General features: G+C 45.4%; 1 protein-coding gene across 2 annotated transcripts in view; it reads right to left on the minus strand.

The window, feature by feature from the left end:
* ASTN1 (astrotactin 1) overlaps positions 1-5,724 on the minus strand; it is a 326,486-nt gene extending 320,762 nt beyond the window's left edge. For both annotated transcript variants that reach the window (XM_061634180.1, XM_061634179.1), the window contains exon 1: positions 5,106-5,724. In XM_061634180.1, coding sequence (XP_061490164.1) covers positions 5,106-5,430 — 325 coding nt within the window. In that variant the 5' untranslated portion in view covers positions 5,431-5,724. The remainder of the gene's footprint in view (positions 1-5,105) is intronic.
* Positions 5,725-23,466: the final 17,742 nt, after the last annotated feature.

Here is a 23,466-nt window from a genome sequence, read left to right on the forward strand (position 1 = left end):
GTAGGAATGAATTTGGAAGTTTGTTTCTCCATTGTGGTAACACCCTAGGAATTAGAGTGGTATCTTTGGAACCAAGGAGCTCCACATCTGTGGCAGTTGACAGCTTGTCTCCTGGGATGAGGTCCTCAGCATTCTTGTGTAAGGATGTCAGTACACCATCATTTTCATGAACTAATTGGTGTTGCAGTTGGGGAGAGTTTGCTCATGACACTGGCAAATCTCAGCACTGCCGGGGAAGCCCCTGATGGTCTTGCAGGTGCTCTGTCCTAGGGATTGGCAGATTGGTTTCAACTAAATCCTTGTGCTAGTGGAACAACATCAACTAATGCAAGGGGATTCCCCTCTCCCCCAGCCACACACCCCGTGCTGTCCCCAGATCTGCTCTGGAGGGCTGGAGGAAGCCCCAGAACAGATTTAGGGGGCGCACAGGGGTCGGAGAAAAGACCTGTTGTGCAAGAAAAAATCCTTGTGCTAATACAATGTTCAACGTAGCGCTGCACTGAGTCCAACCCTTAGTGTTTACCAGGGTCAGGTATCAAAAATTAGGAGACTGGTGCCCTGGGCTCCTACTGGGAGAAAGAGCAAAATATAAATAAATAATAAAATAATTGCTTAGGACACTGATAATAGGCCTCAGAATGTCTCAGACCTGTAGTCTACTGCTGTGGGATCATTGGCTGGATATAGCTGCAGGTCTCCACCGAGTCAGTCCCTTGCTACCTTGGTGAGCTGTTAGAACTGTTGAGGGGTATGGGCTGGTTAATAGCGAGTTAAAAGGCCACTGCTCTTTCCTTCACTATCCCTTGTCACAGATCTTCTCTGGGTTGCTATCTTCTTCTTCTTCTTCCTCACAAAAACCTGCAGATTCCTGTCTCTTCTGACTCCTACACTAGGGCAAAAAAGATGTTTACATTCACTAAGAGGAGGTAAATCTGTGTCTGGGCTGTAGCACTTCAGACTGCAGGTTGGAACTCACATGATGTATATGAAACAAGAGCAACAGCAACTAAAACCTTTCCTATAGAAAGCAGCATGTCCAGCAGAATGCTAGGTGCTAGGTTAGAACCCATCTGCCCTGCAGATCTTTATATAATTTGCATAAAACAGTTAAGGCATACAAGGAGGGACCATGTAATGCAGATGATGCTGAAGTTTTGATGAATGGATGAGTTTCAGAGGAAGGAGAGCGGCATGTAGATTGTTGGAGGGTGTAATAATTACATAGGGGGAATTAGACAGTTGACAGTGTGAGTGGGAGATTCTGTATTGATATCATAAAAAATGTAGCAGCCTGCACAATTAAATTCCATTTCGCTCATAAGATTGATAATCAGTTTAGCTCAACAAATGTAAAATTGTCACTTATTTCTTTGGGTTCTGGGATAAGGGATTTACAGATCTTCCTTCAAACAATGCGTATGTTGCATGGGAATCACATTTTAACAGCGCTCAAGCCATGATGCATTGACCCAGTGTGGCACAGTGACCAAGAATGGTGGGATTAGATGAGAAAGCTGTAGGTTTAAAACCCTACTCTGGATATGCATGTGTATACACTGTATGTATGCATGTAAATGCTCTATGAGTGTATGTATGTGTGTATTGTATGGTTTGTGAAGAATGGGGTGGCAATGTCCACTTTTGTCTTGGCCATACCAACCACTGCATGTGACCACCAAAATGCTGGTCAGACAGAATGAGGCCTTTAGGCCAGAAATGCTCCCCAACCCCAAATCCTACAAGGAGTGTTTGGGAGATTGTTGTGGGGTTCCAATGCTGCTCTGGACAGGATACACATATAAAAAAAATTTTTTCACCAGGCAAGTATGATTCTTCCTCTATGTGGTTATACCCATTGCTGTTGCAATTGCCATATGCTTGTGAGAGCTGCCTTGGATAGCACTGAAAAGCAACACACTGCACTTCAAACACAAGATCCACCGGATGAGTGAGTTTGAAGCAGGTAGAACTTGGCTGTCACAGGTAAGCCAGGGGTAGCTGGCATAACTCACACATCCCGGCTCAGCTGGGGATATGCCAGCATAAGACCCTGAACTTGGCTCAGTAGGGGCTCAGCCAGTGGAACTTAAGTTGGTGGAACTTACACTGATATAAGACCCCCAAAAGGGACATTCTGGGGACATTCCAGGGGCATGGCAGGAGTGGGACGGGGTAAGGAGCAACTTTCAGCAAGTGTCCTAATATTCCCCAGCCACGCCCAACTACAAGATACAGCTGTGGCTACAAAGGAACAACTGGGAGCCTTAGAATGCACTCCTGATTGTTCCACTGCAAGCAGGGCTTGCATTCAGCATCTTTTAAATGTGGTACCAAATGCAAGCCTCACTGGGATTGGTTCCACTCAGGAGCTCCTGACTGGAGCTCCTAAATGGAGCCAATCTCTGCTGAAAATGCAGCTTGCACGAAGCTGAGGCCCAAAGGGAAAGCTCTGTGGTGAGGTATAACCTGGATGCACGTGGCTGGTGCAAACCTAGCTGTGATGATGGAGGCTTCCCTCCTGAGGAAAATAAGCTTGATTTTCACTGGGACATCAGGAAGGGAGGCAATGGTTAATTCTCCCCTGCTTACACAATGCAATCCCAGCAAAAATGATCCTCCCATGTCTGCTTTAAAAAAACACCTGACATAATTACAAGCATCAGATCACGTTTGGCCCCCAGGGTGTTGCTGACAGCTAAAAGGAGACTGAGCCTGGTAGCCCTGTATCCTCAATTGTATGTCACCTACTGAGGATGAGACAGGATGACACCTTAGGGGGGTTGGGAAAGAACTTGGTTTTTCCTAGTGCCTGGGGGATTCCTGGTGCCTGAGGTAATGGACGTGGAGGTGGAGTGACTGCAAAAAGCCCTCAACTCAAGTCTTCATTCTGCCTCCTCACCCTAAAGATTTTATTGCTTGCGCTGGAGACTTTAACTGAACATCAGGAAAAACTTCCTCACTGTTAGAACGGTACAACAATGGAACCAATTACCTAGGGAGGTGCTGGGCTCTCCAGCACTGGAAGCACTCAAGAGGCAGCTGGACAGCCACCTATTGGGTATGCTTTAAGTTGGATTCTTGCTCTGAGCAGGGGGCTGGATTTGATGGCCTTATAGGCCCCTTCCAGTTCTATGATTCTATGAGTATAAGGCTAAACTCCTGAAAATTCAGGTCAAATCTTGAGACTTAATCATCCAAACTATGTCTCAAAAGTTCACTCACCAGGATGCACATATGCTGTATGGAGGATTTTTAAGGAGACATAACCTGGGTTCAAGGCTACTGCATACAGAAAAGATCCCTAACACTGGGCCATTCCTTCTGCACATAAAGTCTATATACTTGAGGTGTATATGGTGCGTATCTTTTGCAGCACACAGAAAAGAAACTTTAAATATATAACCTACGTGGATCTTTTCGGGGTGGCACCCTAGGTCTTGAACTCTCTCCCCAGAGAGGTTTGCTATTGTTCTGTCAGTGCCTGGTGAAAACATTTTTCTATTTTCTCAGGCACTTTAGACTTGTGTTTTAATTTGTTATCTGGTTAGGCAATTGCCACTGTCATAATCATGGTGCATTTTCATTTATTGCTGTTTTTAGACTTTGGAAGCTGCTCTGGGAATCTTGTGTCATTAAACAATGAAACAAATAAATAAGTAAAATAAACCCATCTAGAGTCTATGCCTGGTATCAGAAATCCAGCACCTTATGATGATCCACAAGCACCAACCCCTGACTTAGCTTCTAAGGAAATGCAGCCACCCCTGTGCTGAAGCCTCTGTGTTGCTGTCACCACCAGCAGCGCCGTCTCCTTCCCCCCACCTGCTCCTCCTCTGACCCAAAGCAGGCAAACAAATGGCAGTTCAAGCGGCAGTGTATCTGCCTATCAGGGGCAGCAGTGGGCACTGGGCACAGCACCCCCGCCCAGAGAAAGTGAGGAAGCGGCTGCTCTCTGGGCGAGCAAGTAAGTCATGGTGACAAGTTGCTGCCTGACGCCCTCAGGGCACTCACTGCTCCCTTTGGGCTTTCTGGCAGGCCCAATCCAATTTCCTAAGCTGCCCAAAGAGAGACAATAGAAGGAGTGGCAGCTGTTCTTTCCGGCCTGCTTAGCTGCTTGGTCACCCGCTTGGGCAGAGGCGACCGCAAGGAGCAGCAGCCTCCGGTCACTGGCCTTTTCCCGCAAGGCTGGAAGGATTGGGCCCAGGCCAGAGAGAGAGGGCCCATTCCCAGCACTGCTAACAGAGAGCGAGCGAGCGCACGGTCACGGTCTCCGCTCACTCATCTTCTCCCTGTGGGAGAACACGAGTGGAGGTAGGCCCAGGCCCGCTTGCTGTGTTACCCAGAGAGCGCGCGCAAAGCGGGGCCGGCTACTCCTGGCAGCCTCCCCCACGCCCCTATCGCCTGCTTGGGTAAGCTGGCGGCAAAGGTGATTGGCGGGAGGAGAAACAGCCGCTCGGTTGCCGGCCCTTTCCCTCCGGGCAACGCGGCTTAGAGGGCCTGGGCCTTGCTGGACCCATTCCCACCTGTCTCGCAGCCGAGGACAAGCGCACACAGGGCAGCAGCTGCATGTTACCACTGCTGTAATGCCCGGGGGCCCGTTCGGATTGTCAAGGTGAGGTTGTGCCTGCCACAGCCTCTACTTCCTCACCCACCCGCCGCCCAGCGCAGGGGAAGGAGACCGCTACCCTTCGCGGTCAACCCTGCCGCTCAGTGGTCTGCTCAGGCGAGCAAGCCGTGGAGGTGGCAGCAAGAAGCAGCCGCTGCTGCCTGCGCTCAGTCTCCCTCTCCCCGAGGGTGGTGCAATGAGCTAGGGTCGGGCGATGAGGGAGTCCCACCAAGCCAAGGGCATGTTACCGAAGGCCTCAAAGCCTGGAACCGGCAATACTACGGCCGCCTGCATACAGGAAAGGTCATATGCCATGGGAGTGCAAGCGAGACGCATCACTGTTTGCATGCAGTCAAAGCCTCATCTGGGCTCGAGCCGTGATGTTCTCGGGGACCGCATTGAAGAGACCAAGTAGTTTGCCTGTTAACGAAAGAAGGGGGCGGACGGGCAAGGGAGGCCTCCCGCTGCTCTGCGACCAGGCCGCCGGGGTAAGACTCACCCAGCACGAAGTAGGGAAGCTCGGTATTCTCCAGGTCGTCGATCACCACCATTTCTCCGGGAAAATCATTGCGCACCGAGAAAAGGAGCTTGGGCTCGGAGGCCGAGGGGCTGTGCATGATGCTCAGGTCGTTCTCCCTCAGGAAGGGCAGCGCCGACACCGTGATGCTCTTCAGCTTGCACTCCATCTCCTTAGAAGGATCGCCGTCCGCTTCGGCCGGCCCAGCAGCGGCTGCGCCCGCGGCGCCGGCTGCCCCAGCAGCAAATGCGGCCGGGAGGCAGCAGCAGCAGCAAGAAAGCAAGATGCAAACGCGAGCTAAAGCCATCTTGAGCCTGATCCGCCTTACCTCGCCTTGGCTTTGCCGTACAAGCGCAGAGAGGAGCAGCCGAGGGGGCGAGGAAGACGATCCTTGGTCCAGGAGGGGGCTTGCGGTAGCTGCTGGGGCGATGCAATGCAACCGAGTTGGGGAGGGGGCGGTTTGGAGTGAGGCTCTTTGTCTGCCGTTGAAAGGGAGCGAAAGATAGGCGGAGGAGGGTATCAGGAAAGCGGTTTCGTCTCCGTGCTGGCTGCCTTCCTCCTCCTTTGCATCTTCTTCCCAGCTCACTCACGCATTCAGTCTGCTAGTCACCACCTGGGTTGTACAGTGCTGGTGGGGAGGAGAGGAGAGGAGAGGAGAGGGGGGACAACTGCATTTTGGAATGCAAAGTGATTTTTAAGGCCCTTCCATTACCCTGAACATTCAACGGGAGATCCACAGGCAAGAAGGGAAACCCTGCAGGACCAAAAGACCAGCATCCCATTTGCTACAGAAACACACAAGCAAGGCACAAAACAGCAGCCTTCCCCATCCCTTGTCCCCCAAGCATTGCTTTTCAAAAGGATATTGCTTCTGAATATGGAGGTTCCATTTAGGTATTGTGGCTAATAACTGCTTGTAAATAATATTTTTATTTATTTAGGCTTATCCAATATACAATTGGTGAATCCCCATTATTATCTCAAAGCGAATTTCTGTCCTTATCTTTAATTAAGTTGGAGCCCTTGGGGGGGGGGGAAATTATGTCAGTAAAGTTTGAAAGGGAAGAGGTACCAGAGATCATATCGCAAACATACTTTGGATAATGGAATAGATGAAGGAATTTCAGAAGGAAATCACCCTGTGCTTTATAGATTACAGCAAAGCCTTTGACTGTAGATCATGAAAAATTATGGAATGCTTTCAAAGAAATGGAGGTGCTACAGCATCTGATTGACCTGATGCACAACCTATACTCTGGACAAGAGGCTACTGTAAGGACAGAATATGGAGAAACTGATTGGTTCCCAATAGGAAAGGGTGTGAGACGAAGGGTGTATTTTATCACCCTATTTGTTTAATCTGTATGCAGAACATACCATACGGAAAGTGGGATTGGACCAAGATGAAGGCAGTGTGAAAATTGGAGGGAGAAATATCAATAATTTAAGATATGCAGACGTTACCATACTACTAGCAGAATCCAGTAATGATTTGAAACGAATGCTGATGAATGTTAAAGAGGAAAGCACAAAAGCAGGACTACAGCTGAACGTCAAAAAGACTAAAGTAATGACAAAAGATTTATGTAACTTCAAAGTTGATAATGATGTTGAACTTCTCAAGGATTATCAATACCTTGGTACAGTCATTAACCAAAATGGAGACAATAGTCAAGAAATCAGAAGAAGGCTAGGACTGGGGAGGGCAGCTATGAGAGCACTAGAAAAGGTCCTCAAATGCAAAGATGTATCACTAAAGGCGGGATCATTCAGACCATTCCCAATCTCTGTATGGATGTGAAAGTTGGACAGTGACAAAAGTCGCTAAGAGAAAAATCAACTCATTTGAAATGTGTTGGAGGAGAGCTTTGCGGATACCATGGACCGCGAAAAAGACCAATAATTGGGTGTTAGAACAAATTAAACCAGAACTAACACTACAAACTAAAATGATGAAACTGAGGTTATTATACTTTGGAGACATCATGAGAAGACATGATTCACTAGAAAAGATGATAATGCTGGGAAAAACAGAAGGGAGTAGAAAAAGAGGAAGGCCAAACAGGAGATGGATTGATTCCATAATGGAAGCCACAGACCTGAACTTACACGATCTGTTTTATGGTATATGGCTCTTGGAGGTCACTGATTCATAGGGTCGCCATAAATCATAATAGACTTGAAGGCGCATAACAACAACAAAAGTTCCATTAACTTTGAATGGGAAGAAATCAGCATAAAATGCAAGGACATCTGCTAACCTGGGCTAATTGCCTTTCTTTTGAAGGGTTCAACTGCTTTATGAAGATGTTGATTTGTTAGCCTAGACTTCTCCCTGTAAACATGAGACAATTCCGGTTTAAAAGGATCCAATGGCCTGACTCAGAATAAGAGAGTTCCTATGTTGTTTCCCCCCCCCCATAACATACCTTTCACCCTTACTGTATTCACAGCAGCTCCCCCAATTAAAACAGTTGCATAAATAAAGACAGTATTCATCCAATTTTCTACTCACTGAGCCTCATTTATCTTAATGGGACTTATTTCTGAGTAGACATACAGAGGATCACACTGTAAATGTATGCTCTGAGGCGGAGCCCAGGGTAGCATACAGGTTTCTCCTCTTCCCATTTTATCCTTAACAACCATGTGAGGTAGGCTTGGGTTCACAATAGTAACTGGACCAAGACCACACAGTGTGCTTCATAGCTGAACAGTGATTTCAGCTCAGGGTTCCCATGTCTACATCCAACATGCCCTCCACTACGCCACAGCTGCTTTCAGGTAGCACCTGCAATTTCAGGTATGAAAACAATCAGGGTCCATGGATATTATCAGGAGCAAGACTGCCTAAAGACCTCTGCAGTTCAGAATGGGTCCAATTTAAAACTAGATTAAGTTGGAACATCCAGTATCTTCCAAATTAATCTATTTTAATCAAACCCAGATCCAAGTGTATAATCAACGGGGAGCAGCAGCCAGTCATAGCTCCCTGGTAAATCTATCAATGTGATATGTGCATTTGGAAGGATGTCATAGTTGCACTTAAAGTTTTGAGTTTACACTTAATAAAAAAATTAGATTGGACCTAAAAACAATTTGTGAAGTGAGCTGTAGTGTATGAATTCCCTGTCCCAGTGAACTGCAGAAGACAACAAAGTTGTGTACAACTGACACCAAATTTTGCCTAAGGTGATGTCCATAAGAGTAGCAAAATGTCTCAGGTTTTGTACTTCCATTCATACCTTACAAAACATGCTTCTCCCAATACTGAGAGTAACATTTGTAGTGGAAAAACAAAATTACAAAAAATAATAAATGATTAGCAATTTTTAAATAAACTATCCCATCTTTGTTGTGTTGGTGGGCTCATGTTGGGTCCACATCAGGTGTTTAGGAGGAGTCTTAGCACAGAGGAACATGGGTGATGCCACCCCAATTTCAATGATTACAGGCAGAGAGAAATATAGCCATGGGGATGTGAATTACCATAGAAGATGAGGGCAAGGCTATCTGTGCCTTGGTCCTTGCTGCCACTCCTCTCATGGATGGGTTCCTCGTTGCTGATCTGCTGTGTCCACTGGCCTGTGTGTGTTGTTGTTTAACGCCAGATCGGTACACAGCAAGACCACTCTCACCCATGATTTGATTGTGGATGAAGGTGCTGATTTGGTGTGCATTACTGAGACCTGGGTGGGTGAGCTTGCAGGAGTTGATTTGACCCAACTTTGCCCACCTGGATACTCAGCGCAACACCAGCACAGGCTGCAGGGATGGGAGGGGAGGAGTTGCTGTGGTCTACAGAACTTCCATCTCTGTCACCAGGAAACCACTCTGTCTTGGAGCTGGCTGTGAGGGCCTGCACCTGGTGTTGGGCAGAGGAGACAGTAAACTAGGGTTGCTGCAGGTATATTGTCCACCCTGCTGCCCAGCAGCTTCTCTGACCGAGCTGGTGGAGGCCGTCTCAGCTGTGGTGTTGGAGGAGCCCAGAGCAATAGCGCTGGGTGATTTCAATGTCCTTTCTGAGGCTGCCTCTAGTGTTCCGGCTTGGGACTTCATGACAACCATGGGGCTGTCTCAAGTTGTTACTGGCCTAACACATAGGGCGGGGCACACCCTTGACTTGGTTTTTGCTCCACATGGAGGAAGGGGTGGTCTGGAGATGGGGGGTTGGATGTCACCCCATTCTCATGGTCAGATCACTTCCTGGTGAAGTTTAGACTTATGGCTCCAATCCTTCCCTGCAGGGGTGGTGGGCAGATTAAGATGATCTGCCCCCAAAGCCTAATGGAATCCACAGGATTCTTGAATGCCCTGAGGGAGGTCCCAGTAGATAGAGCAGGTGACCCTGTTGAAGCCCTTGTCACGCTGTGGAACAGCGAGGCGCATCGGGCTCTTGACACGGTTGCCCCCGACCACCCTCTCCGGCGTTGTGGAGCCCAGCTTGCACAACCAGTGAGCTAAGGGCAATGAAACAGGCTGGACGACAGCTAGAGCACAAGTGGTGAAAGATGTGCTATGAGGCTGACTGAGCACGAGTAAAACATAGCATGGGTTACTGTGTGGTGGTGAGGGCGGTGAAGAAGACCCACTTCTCTGCCTCCATCACTTCCTCAAGGAGCCGTCCAGTGGAGCTTTTCCGTATTGTCAGGGATCTGTTGACATCAACTCCAGGAAATTGAGTTTTAGACCCTTCGGACTCTGTGAATTGTTTGCAAGGCAAAAACTGTGAAGTTAGAATCTACCTTAACGCAAACACAGTGCTCCAAACAAAGTTAAGGTACAGAGCTAATTGTTTGCAAGGCACCTTGAGGATAAAGTTGCTCATCTCCGTAGCAGTCTTGATGCCCCATCCACATCAGTGCAATGTCTGCTGCAACTTCTTGGGAACGGTTTCAGTTGATGCGGCCTGATGACATAGACAAGGTGCTTGCGATGATGCGGCCAGCAACGTGTCCTCTCAACCTTTGCCCTGCTTGGCTTATTAAAGCTTGCCGAGGGGGTCTGACCAAGTGGATCCAGGGTGTGGTCAATACATCATTGCGGGAGGGAATGGTTCCAGCTGCCTTGAAAGAGACAGTGATTCGACGAAAAGCCCACCCCTGACCCATTGGTTTGTGACAATTGTGATGCCCCTGTATTTATAATACTGTAAATATGGTAAGTGCGGGTTTATTAGAGTATATATGGTAAGTAGACTGAGTGAGAGGGGGGAATACATGGGCTGGAATGCTGGAGAATGTTGTATTATGATTGGCTGAGCAATTGAGTGAAGGTATAAATGAGAGGATGACAGTTGGAGAGAGTTCGGTTGGTGGGAGTTCTGAGGGAGGTTGGAGTTGGTTTTGTGGGTTGGATTGGATTAGGCTGGTAGTGAGGCAGGTTATTGACGACTAGAAACATAAAGAGAAACGCATCTGATGAAACCATATGGTTGTTAACTATACCTTTAAGTAATCTTGTTATTCCTGTGTATATAAATAAATATTTCTTGGTTTACCTAATGCCTGATCCTTGGCTGCGTTTACACTGACCAGAAGGGTGGGCAGGGCTTATACCAAGGTTGGGAAACAGTATCAATGGTGGCAGCGCTGAAGAGATAGTGTAACATCATCAGGTATCCAGAGCAACCCAGGGCTGTATTCTTTATAGGCACAAAGATACAGGGGGGTTGAAGCCTGCAAGTGCACCCAGACACAAAGTATCAATAGGCCTGGAGGAGATTAAGGCACGGTCTCAAGGCAATATTGAATTACAAGGAGTGACTGGTGGTACTGCCTAGCAGTGGGATCTTGAGAGATCTTTGCTACAGCCGGTGAGAACCATTTAAAGACCAGGACCCTGAGGTGGGACCATGACAAGGCGGTGACCACAGGCAGGATCCTAGCAGGTGGTGCCTGAGGTGGGATCCTGACAGGAAGGGTCCTGACAACAACTACCGACCGGTTGCAAATACCCCCTTTTTAGGGAAGGTGATTGAGAGGGTTGTGGCGCAGCAATTGCAAGTACCCTTGGATGAAACAGATTATCTTGTCTTGATCCATCCCAGTCTGGGTTCAGACCTGGTTATGGGACTGAATTGGCCTTGGTCGTCCTGATGGAAGACCTTTATCGGGAGGAGGACAGGGGGAGTGCAACCCTGTTATTCTTACTTGATCTCTCTGCAGCTTTTGATGCCATTGACCATGGTATCCTTCTGGGCCGACTTGGTGAGATGGGTACTGGAGGCACTGTTTTACAGTGGTTCCGATCCTATCTCCAGGGTCGCTGACTGTCTTTTGGCCCCCTGCCAGTTGTGCTGTGGGGTGCCGCAGGGTGCCATCTTGTCCCCCATGGTGTTTAACATCTATATGAAGCCCTTGGGAACAGTGATCAGGAGATATGGGGCAAGGTGTCAGCAGTATGCAGATGATACCCAGCTCTATTTGTCTGTAACATTTGAATCAGGAGAGGCTGTGCAAGCCCTAGATCACTCCCTGGACTTGGTGGTGGGCTGGATGAGGGCCAATAAACTGAGTCTGAATCCTAGCAAGACGGAGGCGCTGTGGGTTGGTGGTTCCTGAGTTCAGATAATTGGTTGATTGCCTGCTTTGGATGGGGTCATACACTCTCTGAAAGAGCAGGTCTGTAGTCTTGGGGTGCTCCTGGATCCATCTTTGTCGCTAGAGGCCCAGGTGACCTCCGTGGCTGGGAGTGCCTTTTACCAGCTTTGGCTGGTAAGTTAGCTGTGGCCATTTCTGGACCGAGATAGCCTGACCACTGTTATCCATGCACTGGTAACCTCTAGGCTGGATTACTGTAATGCGCTCTATGTGGGTCTGCCCTTGAGGTTGGTCCAGAAGTTGCAGCTGGTGCAAAATGCAGCAGTGAGATTGCTCACTGGGGCAGGGTATCGCCAACATGTCACTCCACTGCACAAAGAATTGCACTGGCTGCCCATTTGCTACCAGGCCAAGTTCAAGGTTCTAGTTTTGGTGTACAAAGCCCTATACAGCTTGGGACCAGGATACCTGAAAGACCGTCTTACCCCTTATATACTCCGTCGATCAATGGTCTCGGCAGGTGAGGGCCTTCTGCAGATACCAATCTTATCAGGAGGTTCGTTCTGCACAATATAGGAAACGGACCTTTAGTGTGGTGGCACCTACTCTGTGGAATTCCCTCCCCTTGAATATTAGGCAGGCGCCATCTCTGCTATCTTTTTGGCACCTTTTGAAGACTTCCCTCTTTCAACAAGCCTTTTAAATTGAGACCTATCCCAGTCTGCATCTGCTAGAATTGCTTGTTAATATTTTTAATAGTTTTTTAACTCTTTTTAAAAAGATGTTTTTAAAGCTTTTTTTAAAAATGTTTTTAACGTTGTTTTGTTTTAATTTATTTTAAGGTGTGTTTTTATGATGTTTTAAAGTGTTTTTAGCGCTTCTGTTTGCCGACCTGGGAGGAAGGGTGGGATATAAATCAATCAATCAATCAATCAATCAATCAATCAATAATGTTTTGTCTACTTTCCTTAACACATATGTAATTGGTTAATTTTGTCATTAGGACATCTGCCTTGTATTTATCAACTCACCTGCTAACCACATGCGAGAAGGAATTCTATTGACTGAGTGAATAGGCAGGCAGAGGAAGGACAGATTTTACACCACTCTGCTTGATTTATGTGCTGGCTGAGCAGGAAGGGAAGTCAGTCTCACTTTTGGGGAGGGGGCTTCCCCTCTGTGGTCAGCATTGAAATGCAGGATACAAGTCTCTTTGTGAGCTTCTAGGAGCTTATTTACAAGTCTGAGACATATTTTTATTCTTTTACTATTTTTTATTGGATGTTAAAGCTACAGGACCATTGATACAACATACAGATAATCTGGTAGACACTTAAAAGTAATGAGAAACATCACATAGCAATACCAGGGAACAAAAGTATATCGACATACAAAACCACAGATGAGTTGTCTCAAAGAAATCCAAAAAACTACCACTGCCCTAAATTCCTCCCCTTGCAATGGCATATTAACAAAGGAAAGCAAACACAGTAGAACTCTCTTGTCTCCATTCCACACACAAAAATGTTTTGGTAAAGAAACAATAACACAAAACAAAACAGTGTCAAAATGGCAACTGCACACACATATTGGGTGACAAATTGGGTGTCCAGGTATAGGGTGCAGTGGTCTGATCAGTTGTTGCCTCTCCCTGAGAGTTAAAACTGCTGTATTTCAAACATTCCAGATATTAGCGTAATGGGCTGTTGGATCCTGACCATATTCTGCCTGATTCATTTATAAAGGGGTATGAAGACTAAGTGAAATTATCTTTTTTTGAAATGCCTCCTTGCCAGCCTGAGCTTAGAGTGAAGCTTTTCCGTAACAGCTATGTACCACATTTTCTGGTACCTGTACTGAAGCGTGGCCCTGCCTAAATCTCTCCAGTGTTTCGAGATTGTGATTCTTGCCGTCATGAGCAGGTGACCAATTAATGTTTTACATTGCAAGTCTTTCTTAGAATCTGTTAAAAAAAAGTTTAAAATGGCTAATTGTGTTCTTTCAAGTTCTTGTTTAGTGATCCACTGAATGTCTTCAAAGATTGTACTTATTCTGAAGACTTGTACTAACATGCAGGACCACCACAGATGGTATACTACTGGGTGCATTGCAGCCCCTCCAAAGTTTAGGGGAGAGGGCGCAATTTATCTGCAATATGTGTACCGAGGTGATGTACCAGCAATGGGCAACCTTCAACATGGCTTTTTGCACTTGATGAGAGGAAGTGGGCATCAATGGTTTATTCCACAGCTGCTTCCAGTCCCCCTCATCAATCTTGACAGACCAGTCTCCTTCCCATTGGCCTTTAAGCCCCATTGAACCTTCCCCCCAAGTTCCAAGAGCATGGAGTATCACTTGAGGAAATCCCCCTTTCTCTGTCATGGACCACTAAGATGACATTCTCAGAGACAGACACATTTAAGGTGGCTTGGGCTTTGATTTTAGAGCAGGAGAGGAAATCATGTATTTGTCGCCAATGTAACCATTGAACCTGTCGCTGACCCATTGTGCAGTGGAAATCTCTTTCAGATATCAGAATCTTATTTGGGTAAAACTTGCAGAGCCAAACAAACACAAAAACCCTGGTCCCTCCAATGTTGCCAGAGCAAGTGTGTATTCGTGTTAAAGAAATCTAGGTGGAAAACAAGACGGGTGAAAGGTTAGGTAGTATACGTGACCCCATGTTCTCCAGCTCTTAATGAGAACAGCAGTGAAGGGGTTTTGTTCAGCTTGTTGCAGAATTTCTTTCACCTTTGACCTAAGAAGCCACGCTCCAATCGGAATGCCTTATATGGGTATATTCTTCAGCTGGGTCCACCATTTAAATCCACTGCTCAGGATCAGGTGAGTCAAATGGAACCATTGATTAGCTTCAAAGTAAAATTTCAGAGGAGGAATTCCTCACCCCCCTCTTCTGGATTGGCAACAACACAGTGATTTCCTAATCCTAGAAGTTTTTTTATTGAGTATAAACTGTTCTAGCTCCCTTTGCAATATTTTATCTTGCTTGTCCAAAATGCGTACTGGCAGTGCATGGAAATGGAAGATATGTATTGGTAAGGCATTCATTTTCACTGTGGCTATATGGGCCTATAATGTTGTTGTTGTTATGTGCCTTCAAGTCGATCACGACTTATGGTGACCCTATGAATCAGCGATTCCAAGAGCATCTGTCATGAACCACCCTGCTCAGATCTTGTAAGTTCAGGTCTGTGGCTTCCTTTATGGAATCAATCCATCTCTTATTTGGCCTTCCTCTTTTTCTACTCCCTTCTGTTTTTCCCAGCATTATTGTCTTTTCAAGTGAATCAGGTCTTCTCATGATGTGTCCAGAGTATGATATTCTCAGTTTCATCATTTTAGCTTCTAGTGACAGTTCTGGTTTAATTTGTTCTAACATCCAATTATTTCTCTTTCTCGGAGTCCATGGTATGTGCAAACTTCTCCTCCAACATCACATTTCAAATGAGTTGATTTTTCTCTTAGCGACTTTTTTCACTGTCCAACTTTCACATCCATACATAGAGATTGGGAATACCATTGTCAGAATGATCCTGCCTTATCTTTGAGGGCCTTTTCTAGTTCTCTCATAGCTGCCCTCCCCAGTCCTAGACTTCTTCTGATTTCTTGACTATTGTTTCCAGTTTTGTTAATGACTGTGCCGAGGTATTGATATAATCCTTGACAAGTTCAATGTCCTCATTGTCAACTGTAAAGTTACAAAAATCTGCTGTTGTCATTATTTTAATCTTTTTGACGTCCAGCTGTAGTCCTGCTTTTGTGCTTTCCACTTTAACTTTCATCAGCATTTGTTTCAAATCATTACTGGTTTCGGACTTCCGGGAAGGGTGACTTCGCTTGTGCCTGCTTTTGAGACGGGCTCCCGCCTCAAAAGAAGCTTATTCAGATATAAATCAGTCGGAACATTTTTTTTTGACTGAAGAAATTTCTCCCGGGCAGGGAGAAACGTAGAGATCAACCTCAAAAGCCTGTTTTTGTTGGGAGGACTGGATTTCATTAATTTATGAGAAAAGGTCCAGCCAGCAATGCCGGACGGACTTCCGAACAAGCTCTATCTGATTAATGCGACACGTTTATCTTTTCTTCAAAGAGAAAACGGACTAACAGGCAAGCACCCTTCTTTCTATTCTTTTTTTTACTTGGTTTAAATTGTTGCAGCAAAAAGAGATTTGTCAAATGAATCAGCTTTAAAGAACTTCTGGGTGAGCTATAACTCTTCTCTGTTATTCACGAAATTAACAGCTTATCTCTGTTTCTATTGCAAAAAGCTGTCCTGGAAGTGCATTCTAAAGATATAAACAGAAGAGGGATTTCTATTCCGAGGAGAAAAAAATAAAAAATATGAACTTTGGAACATTATATTGTCTGGGACTATTCTCTTTTTGGTCTATTTTATTTTGACGAATCTGCTTCTTCACGACGCCACTAACTGTTTTGATGCTGGGAACTAAATTTGTTTTGTATTCTTGAACATAGAGAGATAAGGCAGGCTGCTCTGTTTATACTGTGATGTCATCAAGCCTGGAATATTAACCCAATTGTTGCTGAAATAAGAAGTGGTTCTTCTTTATTTTTGTTTTGTTTTGTTTTCGTGGTTTTAAAAATGGCAATCAAGAAAGTGGCTGAGAATCTGGAAGTAATTATGTTTCAGAAAATAATGGATGAGATTGAGATAACGAAACAAACCCTGCGACAGGGCAGTAAGGAGCTGAAAATTGAACTGAGTAAAATGACGCAGGAGCTTAAAGAAATAGGGGATCCTGTGAGAGAGGAGAATGAGATCAGAGATGAGAAAAGAAAAAATAAAGGGAAGATACAAGCCCTGGAGATTGGAACAAATGTGGAATTGGAAAAAGATCAGGAGTTTATGGATATTAGAAATAAAATCTACTGTTTGGAATTTAACGTTATCTCTGAAGAAATTAATGAAGATATTAGAGATAAAGTTATCAATGGCTTGGATAATCTTCTGGACTGGAATGACGTGATGGAGCTTGATATAGAGAAAATCTATGGAATTAACTGCAGCCATGTGACAATGGAAAAACTCTCAAGAGATGAGCCAGTGCATTTTGTAAAAAAGAAGAACACAGATATGACTTTACAACAATATTTCAGCAACTTATTCAGAATGGATGGCAAGAAAATATTTGGGATAGAGGAAATTCCCATCAGACTCTTATTATATGACTATGGCTATGACAGCAAGATTATTATGGAATACTGATAATGGAAGATTGGACACTGAAATTACAGGACTATTGAAGATGGAAGATGGAATTAATAGGGATAATGGAATAATGGCTATTGAAATTATTGGACCTAACAGATTTTGATGAGATGGATTAATCGATATGTTTATTTGGACTATGGTTATGACAATAAGATTATTATTATTATTAACGAGATGGATTAATCGACATGTTTATTTGGAGAAAAATTGATAGATATATTTCTTAAAGAATTGAAACCTCTCTTTGACTTTTTGTGGAAAGAATAAAGTAATGTTTATGAGATTTGATGATTAATTAAGATAACTACTGGAGGAAAGTGATTTTATAATATAATTTAAGAGACAGGATTGTTATATATTGTAGACCTAAAACTGATCTGCGACAAATGGGAAGTCAACATTTTATTTTTTTGTTTAATCATTTTTGTTTTGTTTTGTTTTTTGTCTTTGAATGTTTTATGATTTTGTTTTGTTTGTTTTATGAAAATTTGAATAAAAATTATTGTAAAAAAAACACAAATCATTACTGGTTTCTGCTAGTAGTATGGTATCATCTGCATACCTTAAATTATTGATATTTATTTATTTATTTATTGCATTTGTATACCGCCCCATAGCCGAAGCTCTCTGGGTGGTTTACAAAAATTAAAAACATTAAAAACAAACGTACAAATTTAAAAACACATTTTTTAAAAAGCAATTTAAAAACACATGCTAAAATGCCTGGGAGAAGAGAAAAGTCTTGACCTGGCACCGAAAAGATAACAGTGTTGGTGCCAGGCGTACGTCATCAGGAAGATCATTCCATAATTTGGGGGCCACCACTGAGAAGGCCATCTCCCTTGTTGCCAGCCCCCACCTTCCCTCCGAGTAGGCACCCGGAGGAGGGCCTTGGATGTTGAGCATAGTGAGTGGGTGGGTTCATGTTGGGAGAGGCGTTCCATCAGGTATTGTGGTCCCAAGCCATGTAAGGCTTTATAGGTTAAAACCAGCATTTTGAATCGAGCTCAGAAACATACAGGCAGCCAATGCTAGCGGGCCAGAATTGGTTTTATATGTTTGAACCATCTGGTCCCTGTTGCCAATCTGGCCGCTGCATTTTGCACAAGCTGCAGCTTCTGTACCATCTTCAAAGGCAGCCCCACGTAGAGCGCATTGCAGTAATCTAACTTGGAGGTTACCAGAGCATGGACAACTGAAGCCAGGTTATCCCTGTCCAGATAGGGGTGTAGCTGGACAACAAACCAAATTTGGTAGAAGGCAGTCCGTGCCACCAAGGCTACCTGAGCCTCAAATGACAGAGATGGTTCTAGGAGAACCCCCAAGCTATGAACCTGCTCCTTCAGGGGGTGTGCAACCCCATCCAGGACAGGTTGGACATCCATCATCTGGTCAGAAGAACCACCTACTAGCAGCATCTCAGTCTTGTCTGGATTGAGCCTCAGTTTATTAGCCCTCATCCAGTCCACTGTTGCAGCCAGGCACCGGTTCAGCACATTGACAGCCTCACCTGAAGAAGATGAAAAGGAGAAGTAGAGCTGCGTGTCATCAGCATACTGATGGCAACGCACTCCAAGGCTCTGGATGACCACACCCAACGGTCATGTAGATGAAATTTTATTTGAAATGTATTTATATTTTTCTACTCTATGTTGTTGAACTGTTTTTTACTGTAATATGATTTGTATTTTAATATGTTTTTTGTATTTTCCTCATAAATGTATTTAATTGTGGCAGCCTATGGCTCTGAACAATAAAGATTAATTCATGTAGATGTTGAACAGCATGGGGGACAGAACTGACCCTTGTGGAACCCCATACTGGAGAGTCCAGGGTGCCGAGCAATGTTCCCCAAGCACCACCTTCTGGAGGCGACCTGCCAAGTAGGAGTGGAACCACTGCAATGCAGTCCCTCCCAGTCTCAACTCAGCCAGTCTTCCCAGAAGGATACCATGGTCGATGGTATCGAAAGCTGCTGAGAGATCAAGGAGAATCAACAGAGTCACACTCCCCCTGTCTCTCTCCCGACAAAGGTCATCATACAGGGCAACCAAGGCTGTTTCTGTGCCAAAACCAGGCCTGAAACCTGACTGAAATGGATCCAGATAATTGGTCTCATCCAAGAGTGTCTGGAGCTGGCCTGCCACCTCTCGTTCAAGGACCTTGCCCAGGAATGGAACATTTGCCACCAGCCCATAATTATTAAGATTTTCTGGGTCCAGGGAGGGTCTCTTCAGGAGTGGTCTCACTACTGCCTCTTTCAGGCAGCCAGGGACCACCCCCTCTTGCAGACAGGCGTTAATCATCTCCCTGGCCCAGCCAGCTGTTCCATCCCTGCTAGCTTTTATTGGCCAAGAAGGGCAAGGATCCAGCACAGAAGTGGTTGCATGAACCTGTCCAAGCACCTTGTCAACGTCCTCAAGCTGTACCAACTGAAACGCATCCAAGAAATTGGGACAAGGCTGTGCTCTGGATACCACACTTGATTCACCTGCTATAACACTGGAGTCTAAGTCTTGGCGGATGCTAAAGGTTTTATCCTGGAAGAACCTAGCAAATTCATTACAGTGGGCCTCAGATGGTTCTACCATGTCTTGGGGCCAGTGTGTAATAGCCACCGGACAACTCTGAAGAGCTCCGCTGGGCAGCAAATTGATGATTTGATAGTGGCAACAAAATATTGTTAATTACAACTTACCATAGGCACTTACCAGTGTGTAATTGCATCCACCAGGAGTTAGTCTCCATCTGCACTCAAGCCGTCTCCTATATTGTTTCATAGCTCTCAGCTCTGGGGTATAACCATGGAGCCGTATGAGCTCTACACAGGAGAGGGCACTCAGGAGCAATCATGTCAACCACCTGGGTCATTTCTGTATTCCACAGTTCAACCAGGGTTTCGACAGGAGTGCCAGCCCTATCAGCCAGAAAACTCCCCAGAGCCCCTTGGAAACCATCCGGATCCTTTAGTCTCTGGGGGCGGACCACCCTTGCAGAGGGGAAAAGCCACTGTAAGTCTAAACTTCAGGAAGCAGTGATCCGTCCATGACAGAGGGACTGATGTAAGGCCCCCCACTTTCAGATCACCAACTCCATGTCCAGATGCAAAGACCAAATCTAGAGTATGCCCTGCTACATGTGTTGGGCCAATGGCATATGGGACAGTCCCATGGTTGTCATGGAGACCATGAAATCCTGAGCTGCCACTGATAAGGTGGCCTCGGCATGGATGTTGACATCCCCCAGAACCAACAATCTGGGGGATCTCAACAGTACACCCGAGACCACCTCCGTCAGCTCAGCTAGGAAGTCTGTTGGGCAGCGGGGTGGGCGGTACACCAACAGAATCCCCAGTCTGTCCCGCTGACCCAATACAAGGTGCAAACACGCCAGACCAGTAGTCACATGGACAGGGGTGCTTGCAGAGGGAGATGGAGCTCCTATAGACCACAGCAACCCCTCCTTCCCGACCCTCAGGTCTACCCTGATGCTGAACCAGGTACCATCCAATTTTCACACCTCCTTCATCTTGGTCCAATTCTGCTTTCCGTATGACATGTTCTGTGTACAGATTACACAAATAGGGTGATAAAATACACCCCTGTCTCACACCCCTTCTGACTGGGAACCAATCGGTTTCTCATATTCTGTCCTTACATTTCTCTGAAAGCATTCCATAGTTTTTCATGAACTACACAGTCAAAGGCTTTGCTGTAATCTATAAAGCACAGGGTGATTTTCTTCTGAAATTCCTTGGTCCATTCCATTACCCAACGTATGTTTGCGATATGATCTCTGGTGCCTCTTCCCTTTCTAAATCCAGCTTGGACGTCTGGCATTTCTCGCTCCATATATGGTAAGGGCCTTTGTTGTAGAATCTTGAGTGTTACTTTACTTGCATGGGATATTAAGGCAATAGTTCAATAGGGCCCCGCTTTACGGCGTTCTGCTTTACGGTGCTTCGTTCATGCAATGGTTTTCAATTTGCACCTTGTCCCAGTTTTGTGGCGCTGGTTCCATTTTTGTGGCAATTTTCTGTCCTCCAGCAAAGATGCAGTTGATGGCACCTGATGCTGTAAGTGTGTCATCAGAGCTTTCTCCCACAGTTGGGCTGATGGGAGTTGTAGTTGAAGCAAGGAACGTTGCTCTGAGCGTCGGGAGCCATTTTGTCTACAGTACTGTATTGTTGGTGCAGTGTGATTCAGCGTTACATTACTGTAGTGCATTCAGCGTCTCTTCTCTGCGTTCTGGCAATTTCACAAAAAGGTTGCCAGGTGGCAACAGGCAGGCACGAGGCTAAGAGGTCGGGGGGGGGAATCCAGGTGGCAAACGGGCAGGCACAAGGCTAAGAGGTGGGGGGGTGGACAATCCAGGCAGCGAACGGGCAGGTGCAAGGCAAAGAGATCGGGGTGGGGGGGGAAATCCAGGCGGCGAACAGGCAGGCGCGAGGCTAAGAGGTCGGGGGGGAATCCAGGTGGCGAATGGGCAGGCACGAGGCTAAGAGGGGGGACGAATCCAGGTAACGAACAGGCAGGCGCGAGGCTAAGAGGTCGGGGGGAAATCCAGGCGGCGAACAGGCAGGCGCGAGGCTAAGAGGTCGGGGGGGAAATCCAGGCGGCGAACAGGCAGGTGCGAGGGAGAGAGGTCGGTGGGGATGAATGAAACGGTGAACAGGCTGGCGAGGGAGGCAGTGGAGAAAAGCGGAACATCGATCAGCTGTTGAGGGGGAGCTCCCCGCACTACAGCTGATCGATGTTCCGCTTTACGGCGATTTCTGCTTTACGGCGGGGGCCTGGTCCCTAACCCGCCGTATAGGCAGGGCCCTACTGTAATTACTGCATTACCTGGGATCTCCTTTCTTTGGAATTGGGATGTATATTGAATGCTTCCAGTCCCACAGGCCATGGTTTAGTTTTCCATATTTCTTGACAAATTTTTGTCAAAATTTGGACAGATTCACTAGAGGTATTGTCTTTTTGCATTCTTACCTGATAATGTCTCTGACTTCACTCCATAGTTTTTCTGGTTCTCTGTCAACTAAGTTTAAAGCCTCAAACCTGTTCCTTATTTGATCTTGATAATCTTCTGGGATGTTATTTAAATTGTATTTTGGCATTATGATTGCTTTGTCGTCCTTCTTTTGCTTTACTCTGATTTTCAATACGACCAGTTCATGATCTGTATTGCAGTCTGCTCCTGGTCTTGTTTTCGCAGAAAGTAAGGAATGTTTCCATCTTCTGTTATGCAATCAATTTAATTCCTATATTGACCATTTGGTGATCTCCACATGTACAATTGTCTTTTCGGTTGCTCAAAAAATGTGTTTGCAAGAAACAAATCATTGGCTTCACAGAATTCAATAAGACTTTCTCCTGCTTCATTTCTGTCTCCTAAACCCCATTTCCCCACAATTCCAAGTTCTTCTCTGTTCCCTACATTTGCATTCAAGTCTCCCATTATTATCATCACATCTTGTTTTGGTGTGTGATCAATTTCTTCCTGTATGTCTGCGTAAAATCTCTCCTATTCCTCTTCTTCTGCGTTTGCTGTTGGAGTCTAGACTTGGATGATGGTTATGTTAATAGACTTCCCGTTTAATCTCATTGATATCACTCACTCAGACCTTGCATTGTAGCTCCTAATTGCTTTTGCTACATCACTTCTCACTATTAAAGCAACCCCATTTCTTCTTAATTTCTCATTTCCTACATAAAATATTTTGTAGTTGCCTGATTGAAAAAGTCCCATTCCTGTCCATTTTAATTCACTCATGCCCAGTATTGTAATATTCCATTTCTTGCTTAACAATTTCTAGCTTTCCCTGGTTCATGTTTCTCACATTCCATGTTCCTATTTTGTGCGTCGTACAACTCTGGACTCTCCTTTTGCATCTGTGCTCATCAGTCTCCGGGCTTCCTTTCGGCTTTGACCCAGCTGCGTCATTAATCACAGCACTACTCGTACTTGTCCATTGTTCTTCCCCAGTAGGTTGGTGAGTGCCTTCTGACCTGGGGGTCTCATCTTTCAGCACTATCTTGTGTGTAATTTCAGATTATTCCATCAATTAATATTTTCCCTAATTGTGTATCATAGGGGTCTGTAATTGGCTAAAAATTGTTTTTTGAAATTCCTGTGGAGCTGGATTCCTGGGACATATTTCTATACTTTGTCTAACCATTATTTAATAATGGGAATCTTTACTGCCAGTTACTTGTATATGCAGCTCTAGCATCTCTTATGAAATATGAAGCCAATTCTCTTATCTTTGGAATATATACATTCTTTGGTGTGGGGTTAGGGACCAACTGTAGGTTGTAGCCTAGTTTTTTTTCCCAGTTATGATTTTTCTCAATGTCCTTTTTTTCCCTCGTGGCCAAAGGAATCACATTTTTCGTTTGCACACTCCCAACATATTTAGGACTGCAATACTTACTTATTTTTCTTAACATAAGTGAAGTAATATATCATGTGAACATCATCTTGAGGCATTTTTCTCTGATATCCACATATCTTTCACAGATATTCCCATATATGCATTAAAATGTTA

This window comes from Rhineura floridana, chromosome 6 (genome assembly GCF_030035675.1).
Source record: "Rhineura floridana isolate rRhiFlo1 chromosome 6, rRhiFlo1.hap2, whole genome shotgun sequence".
Taxonomy (NCBI): Eukaryota; Metazoa; Chordata; class Lepidosauria; order Squamata; family Rhineuridae; genus Rhineura; species Rhineura floridana.